The following is a 20,934-nucleotide window of genomic DNA, read 5'->3' as shown; positions in this document are numbered from 1 at the left end:
TAACCCACTGAGCCACCCAGGCACCCCACCCACCATCTTTTTTAAATATACATTTTTAAAGGTTTTATTTATTTACTTGATAGAGAGCGGTCACAAGTAGGCAGAGAGGCAGGCAGAGAGAGAGAGGGAAGCAGGCTCCCTGCTGAGCAGAGAGCCCGATGCGGGACTCGATCCCAGGACCCTGAGATCGTGACCTGAGCCGAAGACAGAGGCTTAACCCACTGAGCCACCCAGGCACCCCTCATTCTACCATCTTTTTTTTTTTTTAAAAGATTTTATTTATTTATTTGACAGAGAGAGATCACAAGTAGCAGAGAGGCAGGCAGAGAGAGAGAGAGGGAAGCAGGCTCCCTGCTGAGCAGAGAGCCCGACGTGGGACTCCATCCCAGGACCCCGAGATCATGACCTGAGCCAAAGGCAGCGGCTTAACCCACTGAGCCACCCAGGTGCCCCATTCTACCATCTTTAAACAATTGGTTTGTTTGAATTTCGAGGCCATTATTCATAATACTGCTAAGAATATTCTTGTATGGACACATATGTATATTTCTGTTGGGAGTGGAATGGTTGTGTCAAAAGATATGCTTGTGTTCAACAGTAGTAGGTGCCATCAAATATGTTTTCTTTTTTAAAAAGATTTTATTTATTTGACAGAGAGAGAGACAGCAAAAGAGGGAATACGGGCAGAGGAAGAGGGAGAGGGAGAAGCAGTCCTCCCACTGAGCAGGGACCCCGATGCGGGGCTCGATCCCAGGACCCCAGAATCATGACCTGAACTGAAGGTAGACACTTAACAACTGAGCCACCCAGGCATCCCTCAAATAGGTTTTCAAAGTGTTTGCATTACTCTACATTTCTTCTGGCAGTATATGAAATTCCTAACTGAATCACATCCTCACCTGCACTCGAAATTGTCAATCTTTTCCATTTTGGTCATTCTGCAGGGTGTGTAGGGACATCTTTTTTTTTTCTTTTCATTTTGTTTTAATTTGCATTTCTCTAAAGATTAATGGGGTTGGGCTGCCCTTCCCATTATTGCTGTGTAAGAAATCATCCCCAAATGTAGAAACTCAGACAATGAACAGTCCTTTCACTATCTCACACTGTTTCAGTTTTGAGGGTCAGGATTTCGAGAGGTTGGTTTAGCATTTCTCGTGAGGATGCGGTCAGATGCAGGGCCAATATGGGACTTAATACCAGCACTTTGGGATCATGACCTGAGCTGAAGGCAGGCGCTTAACTGACTGAGCCACCCAGGCGCCCCAAAGTTATTGATTTTTGTATTGGTCTAAAAAAATGTTTGCTTAAAAAAGTGTTTGCTTACCCTAAAGTCATAGATATATTCTGTTATTTTCTTTTTTTTTTTTTTTTTTTTTTTTAAAGATTTTATTTATTTATTTGTCAGAGAGAGAGAGAGAGAGAGAGAGAGAGTGCGAGCACAGGCAGACAGAGTGGCAGAGGGAGAAGCAGGCTCCCTGCAGAGCAAGGAGCCCGATGTGGGACTCGATCCCAGGACGCTGGGATCATGACCTGAGCCGAAGGCAGCCGCTTAACCAACTGAGCCACCCAGGCGTCCCTATATTCTGTTATTTTCTATATGTTTATTTGTTTTTTAAAGATTTTATTTATTTATTTGATAGAAGACCCAGCGAGAGAGGGAACACAAGCAAGTGGGAGAGGGAGAAGCAGGCTTCCTACTGAGCAGGGAGCCCAACGTGGGGCTCCATCCCAGGACCCTGGGATCATGACCTGAGCCGAAGGCAGATGCTTAATGACTGAGCCACCCAGGCGCCCCTTTCTTCATGTTTATGATTTTACTTTTCACATTTAGATCTACAATCCATCTGGAACTGATTCTGTGTATAATGTGAGGTTCAAGTTCAAGAAATATCCCCCCACCTCCAGATGTTTAGTATTTTTTTAAAGATTTTATTTATTTGAGAGAGCCAGAGAGCAGGAGCAGGGGGAGTAGCAGAGGGAGAGGGAGACGCTTAACGACTGAGCCACCTAGGTGCCCCAAATGTCTAGTATCTTTTATTGAAAAGACTGTCCTCTGCATTGCTACTTTTGTCATAAAACAAGTGTCAGTCTATTTCTGGACTCTATTCTATTGCACTGGTCTACTATGTACCAATTTCATACTGTCCGAATGACCAGAACTTTAAGTCTTGATATCTGATAGTTTTAATCCTTCAACTTTGCTCTTTTCCAAGTTTGTCTTGCTTATTCTTTGTACTTTGGCATTTCCCTCTAAGTTTCAGAATTAGTTTGGCAATTTAAAATCTTTTGGTGGGAGTGCCTGGGTGGCTCAGTGGGCTAAAGCCTCTGCCTTCAGCTCAGGTCATGATCTCAGGGTCTTGGGATCGAACCCCATGTCGGGTTCTCTGCTCAGCAGGGAGCCTGCTTCCCTCTCTCTCTCTCTGCCTGCCTTTCTGCCTGCTTGTCTGTCAAATAAATAAATAAAATCTTAAAAAAAAAAAATCTTTTGGGGGGCGGCTCAGTGGCTTAGATGGTTAAGCATCTGCCCTCTGCTCAGGTCATGATCTTCAGGTTCGGGGATTAAGCCCCGCATCAGGCTCCCTGCTCAAGGGGGAGTCTTCTTCTCCCTCTGACTCTCCCTTCTGCTTGTGCTCTCTCTCTCAAATGAATAAGATCTAAAAAAAGAAACCTTGGGACTGGGGCACCTGGCTGGCTCAGTTGGTAGAGCATGTGACTCTTGATCTGGGGTTGTGATGTGGAGCCCCATGTTAGGTTCAGAGTTTAATTTTTTAAAAAAGATCTTTAACATATCTGGGTTTTGATGGTGTTAAGTTCCTGTCTGCAAACCAGCAGACTGGCGACTCAAGAAATACACTGATCAATCCAAGTCCAAAGGGGGAAAAGACATCCATGTTCTTGCTCAAGCATTCAGGCAAGAGGATCTCCTGTTTTCAGAGCATTTTTGTTCTATTCATGTCTTCACTTGACTGAATGACATTCACTCACATTATGGACAGCAATCTGCTTTACTCGGTCTACAGATAAATGTAAATCTTATTCAGAAACTCTCTCATAGAAACACGCAGAATAGTGTTTGACCAAATGTCTGGGCATCTTATGGCCCCATCAAGTTGACACTTAAAATTAACCATCACATGGAATGTATTTGTTACTGCTTTATGAGCTCCTGTCTTCTGCTCATCATCATATCTCATATGGACAACACCTTAGCATCCCTGAGCAGTATGTCATGATGACTATTTGCCAATTGGAAAAAAAAAATAATTACAAAACATCTCTTCAGAAGAATGTATTAAAGACCAAGTATAAACTTTGAAAAAAAATAAAAAATAAATAAAAAAAATAAAAAAGATCTTTAAAGGCGCGTAGGTGGTTCAGTTGGTTAAGTGTCTGCCTTTGGCTCAGGTCATGATCCCAGGTCCTGGGATCGAGCCCCCACATCAGGCTTCCTGCTCAGTGGGGAGCCTGCTTCTCCCTCTCTCTCTGTCTGCCGCTCCCCCTGCTTGTACTCTCTTTCTTTCTTTCTCTCTCTGTGAAATAAATAAGTAAAATCTTTTAAAAAAAGATCTTTAAAAAACCTCTTGGGATTAATTTCACTCGTGTGGCATCTAAAAACAAAACAAAGCAGAAACAGACCTATAAATACAGAGAACAAACTGGGTGGTTGCTGGAGGGGAGAGGTAGTAGGGAGAGGGGAGATGGGCAAAATGGGTGAAGGGGAGTAGGAGATACAGGCTTCCAGTTCTGGAATGACTAAGTCACGGGGATGAAAGGCACAGCACAGGGAATACAGTCAATGGTACTGTAATATTGTTGTGTGGTGACAGATGGGAGCCACACTTGGGAGCATGGCCTAATGTGCACAGAGTTGTAGAATTACTATGTTGTACCTCAAATGTTACATTGTGTGTCAGTTATTCTTCGAAGAAAAAAAAAAGATACACAAAATAACATTATTAAGTGTAAAAAAGAAAGGGAAAAGAAGTGAAAAAATATCTTGGGATTTTGGTTGGAATTGTGAATTGCTATCTTTGCATACGGAGTCTTCAAATTCATAGGCATGGCATATTGGAGACATATTTTCTCTTTTTATGTCACATCTATTGTCTTCCACTCTGGCTAGTTCGAAATATATCCAGAATTGCAGTGCTTCTCACCACCCCCATTGGTCTAAGTAGTCATCCTATTTTGGCTGTATTATTGCAGTATTGGTGAGAAGCAACTGTCCTCCCTGCTCCCTCCATGCCTCTCTTCATTTTTTTTAAAAAGATTATTTATTTGAGAGAGAGTACACAAGTAAGCTCGAGCAGGGGGAGGGGCAGAGGGAGAGGAAGACAAGCAGACTCCCAGCTGAGTGGGGAGCCCCACTAAGAGGATCAATGCCAGGACCCTGAGATCATGACCTGAGCCACCGACTGAGCCACCCAAGCATCCTGCCAGACCCACTTCTACCTCAGGGTCTTTGGACAGGAAGCTCTTCATTCATGGCTCATGCCTTTACTTTCTTCAGTGCTACCTTTTCAGTGAGGCCTTCCTTTGACACCCTAAAATTTCACCCCCACCCCAAACTTTCTATTTTTTACCTCCACCTGAATGTAAGCTCTAAAAGCTAGCGTCCGTATTGTTCACTGTGGTCTCCTCACCATCCAGGACAATGCCTGGCACAGAGCAAGCATTAGAGAAGTTTGGAAAATGAGTAAGAATATGAAAACCCAGACAGATGAAGTTACTTGCTCAAGATCACACAGGGGAATACCAACAGAGCTAAAATTTAAACCTAAGCAGTCTGACTTCAGAGTTCATGCTCTTAAGGCTGAAAAACGGGCTCCATTACTGAGTGGGACTCAGGACGGACAGAGAGGTGCAGTGAACCCAGCAGCCCCCTCCAGCTTCTGCCTGCAATGGAACCAGGTCTCCCAAGGCTCAGCTCTGGCCACAGCACCCGGGCCAATGGGCTCGCCGCCCCAGGGCGCTACAGGGAACAAGGCTGGGGTGCTAATGCCCCCCAGTGGCTATCATGGGTAAGAACAAAGTGTAGCCTTCAGGCCAAATGGGTGTATGGGTGAGGACCTGGACCATCCTCGCTTCCTAGTCCCTCCCCTCACAGAAGACACAGTCTGGGGTGTAGGCATAACAGATCTTTATTTTACTAGAAGGGACAGGCAGTGGGGCAGTGCAGCATCCAAGCCCCAGACCAGACATGCAGCATCCACATGCAGGAACAGCTACACAGGCTGGGGCAGAGCCAGAAGTGGGAGACGGGGACCATCAGATGCCCACAGCACCCCCACCATGACGCTTGTCTCCACTAGAGCCAGGAGACAGAGGGCTGGGCTGCTTCCCCATGGCTGGAACCCTATCACTCTGGTCAGAAGAAAGATGGTACAAGGGGTATAGAGTCTGGCCGGTCTACAGCACTCGATTCTGCATGGGGTTGGTGCAGTCATGCACACTGGAAGGGCCTGGCCCCATACCCGGGACAGCGCGGGCCTAGCAGGAAGAGGGTCTACACACCTTCTAGTCCCCAACAGGGCTAGACCCTGATCCCAGAAAGGCTTAACAGAGTTGGGACTGAGCCCTACTCCACCTAGTAGGGACATGTCCATGAAGGGGACTTCCCTGAGCACAAGCAGGGGCCTCCTAAGGCAGTAGTGAACCGAGGGAGCTGCTATAGACAGGAGGCCTTGCCTCTGTGCCCCTAGGTAGGGAGAGAGAGGGAAAGTGTGAGTGCAGGGCTGGGGAGGGCAATGGCCAGCGAGGCCTAGGGGCTCAGGAGTGGGTGAGGCTGGGGACTTCCTGGGGTAGGGCTTAGGGCTGGGGAGAACAGGCCAGGAGAGGGGAGGGGGGCCATCCAACCCAGACCCTCCACACCCATTCCGAGTCTTGGCAAGGGCCACGGGGAGGATGGTCAGATGCACAGAGAACTTCAAGGCACCAGGATTCAGAGAGGCAGCAGGGCCACCGCCCCCCACAGACAAGACAGTGATTATAATAAACGTCTTCAGCTTGAACTACATGATGTGTGTAGAGGGTGGGAAAAGAGAGGGAGAGAAAACGACAAACAAAGGGAGAAACGTCCGGGGAGATGGGAAACGAGGGCGGAAGAGACGAACCAGATGGATGTGGCAGTGAAAGTGAAGGTGTGGGAAGGGGAGAAGTGAGAAGACACAGCCAGAGACAGGAGAGGTGGGAAGACAGCCAGAGAAGGCCTGAACACGCAGCACTTCTGGTCCCTACGAAATAAGGCACCAGAGTCAGTAACGTTCCTGTTGTCGCTGTGGTAGGAAAACGGCTGCTGAAGGGTGCAGGCCTTTGGGAGCCTCACGCCTGTGCACCGGTGGCCTTCTTGATCAGGGGTATCTGCCAGGATGGGAGATGCCGTGAGGCCAGGGCTCTGGGGCCCGTGATGGCTCCTCCCGCCACCAGCCAGGCACTCACCTTGGACAGGTCCACACCTGTGAGGGCGTGCACAGAGGCCGGCAGCTCGGCCAGCAGCCGGTTGACTTCTGATGTCACCTTGCTATTGTCCCCGCTGAGGACCACAATCTCATCAACTTTGGTCAGGGGGGCAGCGATTTTAGCAGCAATCTAGGAGGTGGGGGGGGTGGGGTGGGAGGAGAGCTTGGCTGGTGCTGACTCTGTCCACCCGCCCCATCCGCTATCTCTCCCTCCTCCTTCTGCTTCCCTCCATCCCAGCGCAGCTTGGGGCTCTTATTTGCAAGCTACAGTCAGAGACCCAGGGGGTCAGGTGAGCCTGTGCGTGTTGTAGGGGTCCTGCCCTGCTGCCGGGCCCCTCCGCGTTGAATGCTTCTAGCCAGCCTGTGGCTGTGCTCTGGAAGAGGCCCGCGAGACCCACCCCAGGGTGGGGGCCTCACCTGGGGCAGGGCCTCCAGCACCAGTGCCATCTTGGCAGCGTCCCCGTATTTCTGGTAGGCCTCGGCCTTGAGCTTCATCCGCTCAGCCTCTGCTGTGCCCATTGCCTCGATGACCGCTGCCTCCGCCTCTCCGAGCTTGCGGATCTTCTCAGCCTCTGCCTGCGCCAAGAGGACCTGCTTCACCCTGTAGGAGTTCATGCCAGGCAGGATGAGTGGCAAGAGCCAGGGGCCCCTCAGGCCTTGCCTGGGCACTGGCAAACCCTCAAGCCCTCTGCTCTGATGGGTGTCAGCGGGCAGGGACCCAGGAAAGGAGGTGCCTTGGCTTTCTGGCTCTGGCCAGGGGGAGGCCACTGGCTGCTTAGATGCAAATGGGAGGGGGGACTAGCCAGGATGCCCGCTGAGCCAAACCCCAGAGCGGGCCCTCAAACCTCCATTATCCCCTCCCAGTGCCAATCCCATGGGGGAGGCAGGTCACCTCCACTTCACAGTCAGGAGGCTCTGGGAGAGGCGGCTTCCAAGCTGGGGCTGGGAAGCAGGCGGGGTGCACGGGCCAAGGAGCCTGACTAGTGCCCACCCGGCTGTGGCCAGGGTGCTCACTTTTCACCCTCGGCGATCTGCTGTATGCGGTGGGCCTCAGCCTCAGCAGGGCGGCGCACTGTGGCGATCAGCTCTTTGTCTGTGCGAAGGATCTCCTGTGCCTCCACTGCGATCTGCTTCTTGCGCTGTACAACCTCGATCTCAATCTCTTCCTGCCGGATCTTCTGCTGCTCCCGGGCGCCCTGCAGCTCATAGGCCAGCTGGGCCTCGGCTGTCTGCGGCGGGAGGATGGGCTGTCAGAGGCCGGCTGCCAGGTCCTGAGCCCTGAGGCCCCACCTGGGATGCCGGATGGCGCCTCACCTTGATGTTGACCTCCTCACTAAAAGCTGACTTCTGCAGCTCGAAGGCTCGCTTGGAGTCGGCAATCTTGGTATCCGCCATGAACTTCACGTCCAGCATCTCCTTCTTGCACTCCGCTTCCTGGCAACCGTAGGGGCAGGTGCTGAGGGTCCCCCATGCCGGCAAGGTCCCACCAGCCCTGAGATCCCTGTCCCTGGGGGTGGGAAGGAAAGACTGTGTACCCGGATGCCTGCGTCCCGCTCGGCCTCGGCCACCCCAATGTCTGCATCTCTCTGCACCACGGCGGTCTGCGTCTTGCCCAAGGAGCTCAGATAGTCCACTTTGTCATACACGTCCTGGGGGGGAAGGGGGAGTCATCCTTGGGAAGAGTCGCAGGCACAAAGGGGCCAAACACCCAAAGGGGGGCTGCACCCATCACCTTGATGGTGAAGCTGAGGATCTCGATGCCCATGCGGCCGACGTCAGGGGCCGCCACCTCCCGCACCAGCTTGGCAAACTGGTCCCGGTCCTGATAAATCTGCTCCACCGTCAGGGTCCCTGGGGAAAGAGGGATCGTGGGCTGCTTCCTGGGGGCCCATCCCACTGGACAAGGGAGGAGCATGCAAGCAGTGGTCTGAGCGCATGCACACGTTGTAGTCTGAGCTGGGCCTTCCTGGGGGTTCTTCTTCACAGCATCTAACACTGAGCCTCCTTCTGAGAGCCCAGGCTGGATGAAGAGAGGTGTCCCAAGCAACACCAGGTGCCTGACCAGACTGGCGGCCCTCGTCTCCCCCATCCCAGTGCCCTCCCCTTCCCTCGGGCTACCTAAAGTTTTGAAAAGAAAGTCTTGGTGGGACTGACAGATTCCCCTGCCCTGCCCTGCCCCCCTCCCCAGCCCCGGCCTTGGAGATCCTGCGAGGTTCTTGAAGGCAGCAGAAGGGTCCCTGGGTGGGCCGGGGCCTTACCGAGGATGGAGCGCAGGTGCCCCTCCAGGGTCTGCAGGACGACGTTCTTGATGTCCTGCACATTCTTGCCCAGAAACTGCTCACAGGCCACCGCCAGCAGCTCCTTCTCCGTCATGATCTTCACCTGCCAGTGGTCACAAAGGTGCCTGAACCAGGCTGGAGTGGGGCAGGCAGAGGCCCCAGACCCAAAGGTGTGGAGGATGGTGGCTGTGCCCCTCCCCCCTCCTTTTTCAGACCTGGAGGCCCAGGGGCCAGGAGGTGGTAAGAGACTGACTTAGGCCTCTAGTGAAGACAGCACACCAGGAATTCTTACACTGACAAACCTGATGTTCACAGGCAGCCTCAGGCCCTGACACAGCCTGTCTGCTAGGCATCTGGGGCTCATCTCCCCACCCCTCAGCCCATTCACTCTTCCCTCATTAGCCAGAGTCTCCCACGCAGGCTCCCCACAGGTGGGACACCTGCAGGCTGAGGGTCAGAGAGGGCGAAAAGGAGAATGAGTAGTAGGGACACAGACAGACAGGCTGAGGAAGAGAGCCTGGACAGGGCAAGAGACAGATCTGGGGGGACGCCACTGAGGGTGGGTATCTTCCTGCCTTTCCTTCCCCAGGTACCAAGGCAACCACCCCCTTACCAGAGGCCTCTAACATGGTTGCACCTTGCAGCTCTATGAAGTTGAGAACTGGGCTAGAGCAGGAAGCCCCTTGCCCAGGCCCTGAGCTGGGAATACTAAGTAACCTCCCAGAGAGTTCCTCTGCCTCACGCGGCCTTGTCCTCTGTTCCCCTCCCCTTTAGCCCCCAACTCAGGGACAGGGAAGGCCTGGATTCTGGGACGTGGCACTTCCAACACCTGCAAAGAATCGGGGGGTTAGTGAGACAGGAGCCCTCAGCACTGGTTCTGTCCCTTGCGGGCCCGCTGAGGAGAGAAGGGGTGTCTGTTAGTCCTGCTGCGTGGCCAAGGGGCCGAGTGAGCACGTTCCAGTGGCGACGACCCTCTCTTGGTGGGGGGGCGGTAGGGGCAGGGGCACTGGAGAGAGACTGCCCCTGGCTGCTGTCCTCTCCTCCTCCCCCCACACCCAGCAGAGGGACGAGGCAGCTCAACGGACATGCGCAGGGCTGCTGAGTTACTATACCTGGGCGACACCCGTCACAGTTAAAGCTACCCCCTCGGCCGTCTCTACGTCCTCGCAGCGGGGCTGCAACGTCATAATCTCTAGGGAAATCCTGCCAAGAAATGCAAAACAGGGGCATGGGTCTGGGGGCCCCGGGCCTGGGGTGTGGGGAGAGTCCAGCACCTCATTGCTCCAGCTGGGATGGGCCAGGGTCCTGCTGCAGAGGGAGGGGGGGACGCTTTGAGGGCTTGTGGGGAGGGGTGTGTGAGGAGACACGGGAGGAGGCAGAGCAGCACCGATGTAGCGTGCTACGCACGGCACACATGTCCCCTGCTCAGGGCAGCCTGGCTGGTGGCGTGGGAGAAGGAAGCCGAAAAGTGGGTGGGGGTGGCCTGGGCTGGTTGGGGGGTTGCAGGGGTAGCTGTGTGCGGATGGTCTGGGAATGCTCCGGAAGTGCTGGTACCCCCGGCTGTGCTGTGTTGGTCGTCTGCGGGCGTCATGGGAACATCCCTCAGAGGCCTTCGCCTGATCCTGGGTCTGCTCGGTACCCGGAGATGCCCTGGAAAGCTCTGCCTACTAGCCTGGCATGCTTGAAGTCTGCCCGCTGCTGGACCATGATGGAGGTGATCCTGCATCTGCCCCTTGCCAGAGAAGTCCCCCCTGGTCCCTTCAGCTAGCGGCGGGCTTGCCTTGAAGCCTACCCTCCGGGCTGGTCCCGTGTGGCTCAAGTGGGGAGTGAGGGCAGAGGTCACACAAGAGCTCCCTGGCCCAGACCATCTCAAGGGTCCACACCACCCAGCTTGAAAGGGACTTTCCAATCCTTCTGGGGACTTGGGGACATGGGCACTTGCAGCTGTTCCAAGTAGGTAGTGGGTTGGAGGGGAAGTGGAGCCACTTTTGCGAGGGAAGCGGGGACCCTGCCCACTCCACACAAGGTGCTCTGGGCTTCTCAGGCCTCTGTGCTGAGGCTCAACTGCCGGAGGCTACAAGCAATGCGTGAGGTGGGGACAGTACTCCACCGGGGGAGAGCCAGCAGGACAGGCGAGGCAGGGGAGAGGTGGTGTAGGGTTTTGCCTGAGAAGCCTGAAGGGCGATTTCACGCAAGGGAAGGGGGTGGGTAAGAGGATGGTTAGGGCTCTTCCAGTCTGGGGACCCAGCGTGCAGGCTCTGAGGGGGGACAGGGGCTTTCTGATGCTCACTGCTGCATCCACAGTGCTCAACAGAGAGCTGACGAGTGAAGTGGTGAAGGTGAGTTGCCGGCACAGCACAAGGAAAGCACTGGGAGGCAAACACCTCGGCTTAGGAAAGGGTTTCCCTGGCTATGGCCAGCCGCACAGCAATGGAGAGTGAGACATCCAGTCACTTGCTTTTCTAAGTGAGATTGGATCCATGATAAAGCTTGGGTTTCTCTAGCACTCCCTCTTCTGCTTCTTCTTATTTTGAACTCACCCGGGGCTTGAACTCACGCCTGAGATCAAGACCTGAGCTGAGACCAAGAGTCAGACGATCAACCGACTGAGCCCCCCAGGTGCCCCTCTGCAGCACTTCTTTTCCAAAAGATCCCAAAGAGCCCTCATATTGCTTCACTTGCCTTTCTCAACTCCCTACAAAGCACAGAGAGGACAGGATTCCCTTATCTCACATGTAAGGAAACTAACACAAGTGACGAGAGATTTGCTCAGAGGTTTCTGCACAAAAACGAGGGGCAGGGAAGAGCCAAGACTGGTTTTGCTAAGAACTGTCAGGGAGATCAGAGGAGGCCAAGGAGCTGGGAGAACAGAACTCTTCAGGAAACCCATCTTCTGGCCCTGCGAGGAGGAGGGCTAGGACTTGACGTGTGTCCGGATGGACAGGTGGGGGCTGGCTAGCAAGGGGCTCCGTGGTGCCTGGAGTGGTTGGACTGAAACCTCTCTACCCCGACAGCCTCGCTCTGGCACACAGGGGCCTGTGTCTCCTGCCTCAACTTACCCCTTGGCATCCAAGGACACTACCCCCTGGCAGACTTGGGCAGAGCTTCCAGACTCCCTTGCTCTTTCCCCACTAGCAGCCCCAGTAGGTGAGGGCAAGGGAGCTGGGGATCTACAGAGGTCCATCCTGGCACCCAGAGCAGCGCAGGAGGGAGCAGAGGGGAGGGAGGCACACTCTCAGGAGGGGAGTCCATCTGGGTCTTGCCTGCCGGGCCCCGCAGGGCAGGAAGAGAAAAGGTTAGACACAGAGGAGGAAGCAGGTGGGTTATTACCTGTGCAACCCCTGTTACGAATAGCGGGACCCCCTCCGACGTCTCAATATTCTCACAGCGACACAGGATGGTCATAACCTCCAGAGACAGTCTGAGGAGCAGCCAGGGGGAGGGAGAGGTAGGGACAGGAGGGGTAGGAGGGGACACAGCAAACACACACAGTGGTTACCAGAGAAGCAATGATGCCTGATGCCTGGGGGGGTGTTGCTCTCAGTATTTGAGCCCTCTCTTGCCAGCTCAGCCTAGGACTGTAGGGGGACAGAGGAAACCCCCTTGCTGGCCTGGATGCCTTCCCTAGCCCCCATACCCGTCTAAGGAGGAGCTGCTGGGCTGGGGGTAAAGCCTGATGACACCCTGGGCCTCCCAGAGGTGGGGAGGCCTATGCACAGGGCACCAAGGTTGCCCACTGCCTCACTTTCTCAGGACAGTCCTGGCACAGTCTGGGAGACTTGGCCTCACTTCTACCTTCCAAATACAGGCAAACCTCTGTGTCCAGAAACTGGGCAGGAGAGGCCACTGTGGGGATTCACAGGCCAGGGCAAATACCGAGTCCTGCTTTGGTCTGCGCTCCCTGTCACTAAGAAGGGAATTCTGGGCCAGAAAAGCCTAGGGAGAACCTGGGATTTTTCTGATTTGGGGGGATAAATGTCAGGGAAGGCTGGGGGAGGAAGTGTGTCCCTGCCAGAATATTCACAGGGACAACATGGAGGGGATGGAGTAATTCACTTTGGAATTTCCAAAGTTGGGCCCAGGCAGAGAAGAAGGTTATGGCAAAGAAAGCGAGGTGCCTCGAAGCTGCTCGGCCCACCCTCACTGGGCCTCCCTAGCACAGCCTGTGTGTGTGTGAGTGTGTGTGCTGGGCTGTGCTGGGCTAGGCTGCGGGCAGCGTGGGAGGTTTCCTGAGATCAGAGGAAAGGAGGACAGTGGCTGAGGCCTAAGGAGCAGAAGCAGGTGGGCCGGGGGATGGGAGCAGTAGGCTGCGTGGAGCCCTGCTGGCACAGGTCACAGTGCCAGCCCTGGGGGCCCCCCGGCCATGCAGGTGTGCAAAGGCTGCCTTCATTCAAGCCCCTAATTCTAGCACTCCTGGGCCCGAGAGGACTCTAGACCCAGCTCAGACAGGAACGCACCAAGCTCTCTTCCAGGGGAGGAGGAGGAGAGAGGGAGGGGAGGAGAGAAGGAATGAGGAAGGAAGGAGGCTGCAGCTCAGACGCCAGAGGGGGAGGAGTCACTCAGGTGAGGAGAGGGAGCTGCCACAGGAGGGCCTCAGGATCCTATAGGACTTGGCAGCAAAGTGCAGTAGGAGCGACTTCATGGAGCCTGGAGAAGGATGGCTGACAACAGAGGTGGGGGACGTGGAAGGTGGCTGTGGGATGGGAGGCTTAGAATCCAGGCTGGGTTAGAAGCCCCTACTCTGATCTGAGAGGCTCCTGCCAGCCTCAGAAAATTGAGGACCCAGCTTGTAGAGATGTCCTTCAAATAGGCCAGGGGTCAGGGAAGGGGCTGCCCTCAGAAAGAGAGTCCAAGAAGGGGCGGGGCCGTGGGCTCAGACGCCCCAGCAACTGGGACCAGAGGGAGAACGCTAAGCCTGGGTGGGGGAGATCCGTTTCCTAGGACTAGGCACGAAGCCCTCTTCTCCTTACCTCCAGACTTACTGTCAGAGAAGCCTGGCCCCCTGTCTCAGGGGCTCTGCTCCCTGGAGTAAGCAGCAGGGGAGGGGGGTGGTGCCAAGAACACTGAGCAAGGGCTGCAGGGGTGTGAGCCTAGTGGTGGATGGCCGCAAAGGACAGGTGTCTGGGTGAACTGTGAACTCTCCAGGGCCAGGCGTGCAGCAAGGTCTTTGGACAGGACACTGTCATCCCGGGACAGTGCCTCTGGAGAGGGCAGCCCGTGGCTTCCGACAGGCCAGCTGGCCCACTCCTGAGAGGAAGTTGTGACCAGTCGCGGTTATTCTCAGACACTTTCAGCCTCGGGCCCTAACAGTCCCCTAGGATCCCTCAATTCAGGTGGAGCAAAGTGAGGAGAGGGCTACTGGGAAATCAGTGAGGTTAAACAGTTGACCTCCTGCTCTTGACCCTAGCCAACACCCTCAACCTCTGTGCAGCCATGGGGCTTCCCTCTGCTGACTGGTGGGGCTGGGGCAGAGGGGGATTTCCACTGGAAGTGCCACTGCCCCTCCTACCCTCCCAGTTCTGCTGCCCCTGCTGCCTGGGTCCTGGCCTGGAAGGATCTGGGCACAGTCAGGAAGGCGGTGATGGTAGAAAGGTGGCTGGCCTGCCTCATCTCTTCCTGAGGGGGCAGGCCAAGTCTGGGCCTGCTGGGGGTCCTGGGGGAGCTCCAGGGAGAGCCCGATGACATCTCCCTTCGTTTAGTGAGTCTTTCCAGACTAACCACGGAGGTCCAGATCTGTTTTGCCAGGCCTAGCACCAATTCCTTAGCTCCCCTCCCCCTGTCTGTAAGTAGCCACTGCCTGCATTGTCTGGGCCTGCACAGGTGAGGGCATGTGTGGGTCTTTTCAGCCTCTCCTTTCCACAGGGAGGAAAATTTAGAATTCGTGAATAACTGAGCTAGACTTACGGAATGAGGATTCTGCCTGGGCACGACCCCCAGATGCTCTGGGACACAACCAATGTCTCCAGCAGAACAAAGCATCCCCACTAAGGAGAAGGTGCCCAGACAAACCCCCTGCACCCCTTTTCACCTGCGTCTTAGGAGGTCCCACCCCCCAGGATGGAATGTGGCAAGTGGTGGATGCTCTAGCTGACTGTAGGGGGAAGCAGGGCAGGGGGAAGGCTGGAAATCCTTCCCTCTCCTTGCCCACCTGGATGCCAGGTTCCCGGGGGCCCCCGAGCCCTTACCTCTGAGTGTCGGAGATACACCACCAGGCCCAGGCCCAGCCGCCAAACACGTACTGTTTATAGTCAGAACCACAACAGCCCCCTGGAGAGCAAAGCAAACCACTGCTGGTCAGTCAGTTCTTGGGTCTGTCTACTCCCCGTCCCTTCACCAGCAACTCTGGCCCTTTACTGGCCCTGACCCTTGACAACTTCCACTGTTGGTTGCTGAGGTCACACAGAAGGGGAAGAGAGCTCCTAAGGGCCTGAAACTCAAGTTCAGTAGGTACGTGATTTGCATAAAAAGCTATCCAATGAGTGGTTCCGAATGTAAGTGTTTTCAGGGAACAGAGGAAGTCAGTGGGCAGGAGTGAACAGGAAAAGCTTCCATCTTTCATTCAACCATTCATTCAACAAACTTGTAATGTAGGTTTCTGGGCTAGGGAGTCAGAGGTGAAGATACGACTCCCATCTGGAAGGAGCTGGGAACTTCTCCTGAGATCATTAATACTAATACTCTGTGATCTGCCTGTTATCAAGGCATGTGCAGGCCAAGGGGGAAGGCAGGGGGCCCTGGGCGGGGGCGGGGGGCACTGGGAGGCCGATGGGAGGGAGGAGTCTCGGAGCCAAGATGGGATCCTCACTCACGCCCAGCAGACACATCTCGGTAAAGCTGGTTCTCTATTCCCAGGGCTGCCCACTGACTGTGGGTCTCTGGGGAGTAGAGTGAAGAGGGAAGACAAGGCCTCCAAATAAAGGCCAGTCTGTGGCACCCATGGGAGAAGTGAAAAGGAAGGGGAAAGGTCGAAAAAGGAAACTCTATCAACTACACAGAATGTTGAATCGGGCCCCAACTTGAATCTAGCCGTAGACATGCCCGGCATACTGTGCAGAAGTGAGAAAAACCAATTCCTGAAATTCTTGTTGTGAACTCTCCTGCAAATGCCAAAATTATTCATCAAGTTCAAGGAAACTTTAGTAAAAGCTAGAAGGCAGCTTCCTTGCAGCGCAAAAAAACCCCAAACAAACCCCAAACCAAAAATGTACAGGAAGTAGATGATTCAAAGGAAATGTGATTTGGGAAAAAGCCAGTGGGTGTCGTCATTTCTGTATTTACCAGCTTGGATTTTCGGGAAAGCCTTAGCATGTGTTACTTCCAATGGGCAAGGGTCAGGGGTCGTTTCCTGTAGCTGGGTCGCAGTGTCTCTGAGGTCCCACAGCAGGGAGAGCAGATCATAGGGTGTCTCAAGTATCAGGCCAAGAAACTCTGTGTGTGTGTGTGTGTGTGTGAGAGAGAGAGAGAGAGAGAGAGATAAGAGAGAGTGTGATGAGGGGGTCACAGGGATTTAAGTGGGGGAGCAACAAAATTACATTTGCATTTGAGAAACACCGCTTTGCACAAGGAAGATGGGGGTGGGGTGGTCTAGGAGATTGGGGAGAAGCCTTCTGCAGTGACCTAGGCAAGGCATGGTGGCTGATGTTGGGGAATAACTTCCAGAGCAATCTTGTCCGAGAGGATTTCCTGCGAGGGTTGAAATGTTGCATAGCTGCAGTGTGTAATACGGCAGCCACTGGCCACAGGGGCTTACTTCACACCTGAAATGTGGCCAGTGTGACTGAAGAACTAAATTTCTTTTCTTCTTCTTTTTTTTTTTAAAGATTTTATTTCTTTATTAGAGAGAGCATGAGTGGGCGGGGTGGGGGGGGCGGGAGGAGCAGAGAGAGAGGGAGAAGCAGGCTTGCTGCTGAGCAGAAAGCCCAACACGGGGCCCATCTTGGGACCCTGGGATCACGACCTGAGCCAAAGGCAGACGCCCAACCGACTGAGCCACCATAAGTTTCCATTTCTAAATTTCTAATTTAGAAATTTAATTAATTTAAGTTTAAATGGCTAGTGGCTACCCTATCAGTGTAGCTGTGGAGTCCAGGTTGGAGTGGGTGGGGACACCAACAAGGGAAAAGAAAGACAACAGAGAGAACAGAGAGCTGGAGACGAGTTCTGGACAGGTGGAGGTGAAGGGGACCCCATGAGGGCGGAGTGCCCATCAGCAGAGAGAGCTGGTGCCTCAGCCAGCTCATCGGGCGGCCGGCCCACTTGGCCTCCAGGGCCTGCACCGTGCGCAAGGAGCCTCACCAGAAGTCCAGGGAGCAAACAGCAGGCACGCAGTATGAGAAGGAGAGGGAAGAGGAACTCTGTTTCTCTGTGGTGGAAATACCAGCCCACAGGGCTGCTGCACAAGGGAAGCTACTGCAGGCTTCTCAGCCCTGGGAGTGGGGTGGGGAGGCTCTAAGGGCAAGTGATCAAGCTGAAACCTAAGCCATCTTAGGATATGAGAACCTGAGAGGGTCACACATCACAGCCTGTTTCACTCTGGCCTGGTGAGGGCTAGGGCCTAGCTGCCTCTGGGCAGCACCAGGGAGCTTCTTCAGTGTAGGGGGTAGACGTGGTAGGGGTGGGGAGGGAGAAGGGTAAGTAATGGGGGGCGGGTGGGTCCACACTTTACCTTAACTTAGTCTTTGACCTTGGGAGCAGGCTGTCACCACTTAAGCTGCGTCTTGGCCAAGGGCAACATGGCCAGGTTCCCAGGGGTAGCAACAACAGGAAGCTGGGCCTTCCAGCCTGCTCTGCCCCATAGCAGGCTCCTCCCCCTGAAGGCATCTTCCTCCCAGATTCCTGATCACCCTGAGTCTGAGAAGCACCACTCCCCAAAGAGACCATGTAGGTGTCCCTTCCTTGATCTCCCTTGCTCTCACTCTCTTCACACCTGGAAGTTTCTCCTAGTTTTATCGTACGTTTTCTAACCCAACTTACTTTCCTTTGCTCTGTCTTCGCCCAAGCTGAAGAATCACAAAACAGGGGTGCCTTGATGGCTCAGTCATGAAGCGTCTACCTTCGGCCCAGGTCGAAGGGTCCTGGGATCAAGGCCTGCATCAGGCTCCCTGCTTAGTGGGGAGTCTGCTTCTGCCTCTGCCTCTCTCTTCCACTCACGCTCTCTCTTTCTCAAATAAATAAAGGAAATCTTTAAAAAAAAAAAAAATCATGAAACATCCCACAATAACCTCCACCCAGCTCTCAGCCCCTCCAGACCCAGCCCATCCCTCTGCCCTCTCAGGAACACTCTCCTCCCTTCCTGCCTCTTTTCTACCTTCTTCCCACTACTCCAGAAGACCATACTCTACAAGGGGGATTTAGCTTTTTTTTGAGTCACAACCCCCCTTAGTCATTGAGCAATGCTGGAGTGTTCATAAATGCATAAAATAAACAGGAAACACATTTGGAAAGTTATAAAAATATTAAAATAACCAAATGTATGGTATGTAATACATGGTAATACATGTGATACAGTAAAACATTAAATAATAAAATCCAGTGGTAGATTTAATAACTAGCTTAACTTTAAAGGCATGATGAGCATGAGTGACTTTGATGGTACCTACAAAAACTGTGGTGTGGTAGGAAAATATCTCCTAACACTATCCTGGGTTGTGGCCGGCATTTATAAAGTGAAGAAATGCTAAAAAAAAAAAAAAAAAAAAAAAGAAGAAGAAATGCTAACTTTCGATTCAGGTTAGTGAGAATAAAAATTCACGTCTCTTCCTATCCAAATGCACAGACCTCTAAATTCTCCCCACAGATCCCAGGTTAGGAACCTCTGATTTATTGTAGACACAAGAGAAAGGTGTATGGGGTTTGGATTCCCCTTTTAGGTTCCTGACAGTAGAAACAGAGAAAGAGGTTTTATATTACAGATGGGCAGAGGGAGGTAAGACAACCAGAAAAACTTCCAGCCTTTTCAGGTGGAGAAGATGACCAGGGGATATATCAGCATCCTTCTCAAATTGGGCTGAACGAGATGCTTCTGGATTTGGACACCAGCTTAAGTAACCAGGTGGGGGCAGGGCTGGGAGTGGCTGCTCCACTCTTCCAGGACTTGGGTGCAGGAGAGAGAGGGATCTCAGCGGGATCAACTTAAACCCCCAAGTACTGTGATACTGGGCACTATCCTTCCCTCTTCTCACCCATCCTTCCTCGACTCCAGCATCCTCAATTCTCAGCACAGCCTCCTCTCCTCACCCCTGAAACAGCTTCGAAGCTAGCAATGCGCTGGACTCTAGCCAGAAAACCAGGTGTCCAGCAAGGTGGAAGGTACAGAGCGGCCCATGTCAGGTGCTCCTCTCACCTCTCAGTCTCAAAGCTCGCTCTCTCGAGCCCAGAGTCTCGGCTTCCAGAAAGAAACTCCCCAAGAGAGAAAAAGTGTGGTGCAGGGGCGCCTGTGTGGCTCAGTGGGTTAAAGCCCTGCCTTCGGCTCAGGTCATGTTCTCAGGGTCCTGGGACTGAGCCCCGCATTGGGCTCTCTGCTCAGCAGGGAGCCTGCTTCCTCCTCTCTCTCTCTCCGCCTGCTTGTGATCTCTGTCCAATAAATGAATAGAATCTTAAAAAAAAAAAAAAAAGTGTGGTGCAGATAGGTTCTAAAAGTTGTCTTCAGGATCAGGGCCTGGGAGACAGGTTCAAGTCTGGCCTCCGTGCTCTCTGAGGGGTCTCCCTCCCAATCCCAAGGCCACCTCTGGTTTTATCTGCTCTCCCCCCAGAGAGGAGCGTGCTTGTCAGGAAGAGTGGGGATTTCCTGTCCCCGCGGAGAGACTGATTCTGAGATCCAAACAGCCACAGGCCAGGTTCTGGGGTAAAACCTCCCAGTGCATTGATCACACCACCCCCAAGGCACAGCTCCAAACCCTGGTCTAGTCCACCCACTTCTACAGCCAGCCCTAACAACTCTTCACACAGGCTGGAAACTGGCATCGATGGGGGATCACCTGAAGGATTCCCGCAGCTACAGGCCTCCAAGCTGTCAGCAAACACCACCCTCCCCAGCACCGGTGAGCCAGGAGCTGCACAAACTGGGGGCTTCAAAGGCTTCAGCCATCTCTCAAGATACCCAAATATACCAAATTAAGCAGCCTTAAGGCAAAGGTACATCTCCCCTCGCCAGTACAGCAGTCCCACGGCCCTGCGGAAGCTCCCAGAAATTCTAGAGCCTGTAGCATTTTAGCAATCGGGGCGATACAGCCCAGAGCCCGATTTCTCAACCTGTAGAGGCCGCACCCGCATTTCTGGGGCGGGCAGTGCCAGTAAGCCCCAACCTGCTCAGAATTAACGGGAGCACAGGGATCCCCGTCTCAGGGCCCCTCCCCAGGCAGGCACCTGCCCTCCGAAGCTGTGAGACCCGCCCCAAGGCCTGGGCGCCAGAATCCAGCCAAACCGCTGTGTTCCGGTAACCACGGGTTCACTCTCTCCGGCCTCAGCTCGGGACCCCCTAGGCCACGGTGGAGTAGAGGGGGAGGAGACCGTGCCCAGGGAGGAGGCGGAGAAAGGAGAGAATAAACACGAGAAAACACGCAGTAGCAGGGGGAGTCCCGAGGGCGCTGAGCACCGCAAGCGTGAGAATGGCGGCGGGGGGGGGGGCTTCCTGGAAGGTTCTCAGCCCGACACCCGCGCCCCCTACCCCGTCCCTCACCCTCCGCACTACACTCCACCCTCCGCGCCCTTCCCCGGCCTAGCCGGTCCCCGCTCGCTCCGCAGCCCCGCACCCACCCCGAACCCCCTCCTCGACCACCTCCGCGGGCATGGCCCGCGCGCCCCAACACCCTCCCGGCCCCTGAGCCCCGGCCCCACCTCCCTCGCCGCTCTCTCACCTGAAACTACCAGAGCCTCGTTGGGCCCCACCGTGTGGCAATTGCCCATGGCGCCAGCGGGACGGAGGGCCCGCGGGCACCGCAGGGACCTGGACAGCACCGCGCGCACCACCGGCCGCGCCCTGCCTATCCCGCCACCCCCAGCGGCCGCCCGCCCGCGCCCCTCCGCGCTCGCGGCCCCGCCGGAAGTGTGGCGGCGGAGGGCGGGGCCGCCGGGCGACAGCGGCGGCCGCGAGCGCGAGGCTAGGGGCACCAGTCCACACGCTTTATTTCCCCGGGGTCCAGGCCCTCAGCACCCCGGGACGGCGCACCCTGCTCCTGCGGGCCGCCAGCACCCGACGG

The 20,934-nt window shown here is 54.5% G+C and overlaps 1 protein-coding gene across 4 annotated transcripts; it reads right to left on the bottom strand.

Annotated features, from left to right (window-relative positions):
• Positions 1-5,122: 5,122 nt before the first annotated feature.
• Positions 5,123-20,759, bottom strand: FLOT2 (flotillin 2). Of its 4 annotated transcripts, none has more exons than XM_080826786.1 (12): positions 20,593-20,751; positions 17,711-17,918; positions 14,923-15,004; positions 12,068-12,158; positions 8,717-8,840; positions 8,191-8,309; positions 7,994-8,107; positions 7,773-7,892; positions 7,473-7,687; positions 6,876-7,059; positions 6,439-6,588; positions 5,123-6,360 (listed from the first exon to the last, which is right to left on the bottom strand). In XM_080826786.1, the coding sequence occupies exons 4-12, from the start codon at positions 12,140-12,142 to the stop codon at positions 6,322-6,324; spliced, it is 1,140 nt and encodes a 379-aa protein (XP_080682912.1). In that variant the 5' UTR covers positions 12,143-12,158; positions 14,923-15,004; positions 17,711-17,918; positions 20,593-20,751; the 3' UTR covers positions 5,123-6,321. The 4 variants fall into 4 exon arrangements, with proteins under 4 accessions (XP_080682912.1, XP_080682911.1, XP_080682910.1 ...); XM_080826785.1 differs by lacking the exon at positions 12,068-12,158 and adding an exon at positions 9,850-9,940 and having other exon boundaries at positions 20,593-20,744; XM_080826784.1 differs by lacking the exon at positions 17,711-17,918 and having other exon boundaries at positions 20,593-20,759.
• Between the last annotated feature and the right edge of the window lie 175 nt (positions 20,760-20,934).

This window comes from Martes martes, assembly GCF_963455335.1.
Source record: "Martes martes genome assembly, chromosome: 16".
NCBI lineage: Eukaryota > Metazoa > Chordata > Mammalia > Carnivora > Mustelidae > Martes > Martes martes.
Note: the sequence above shows the minus strand (reverse complement) of the source record. Positions and strands in the feature narration are given on the sequence as shown.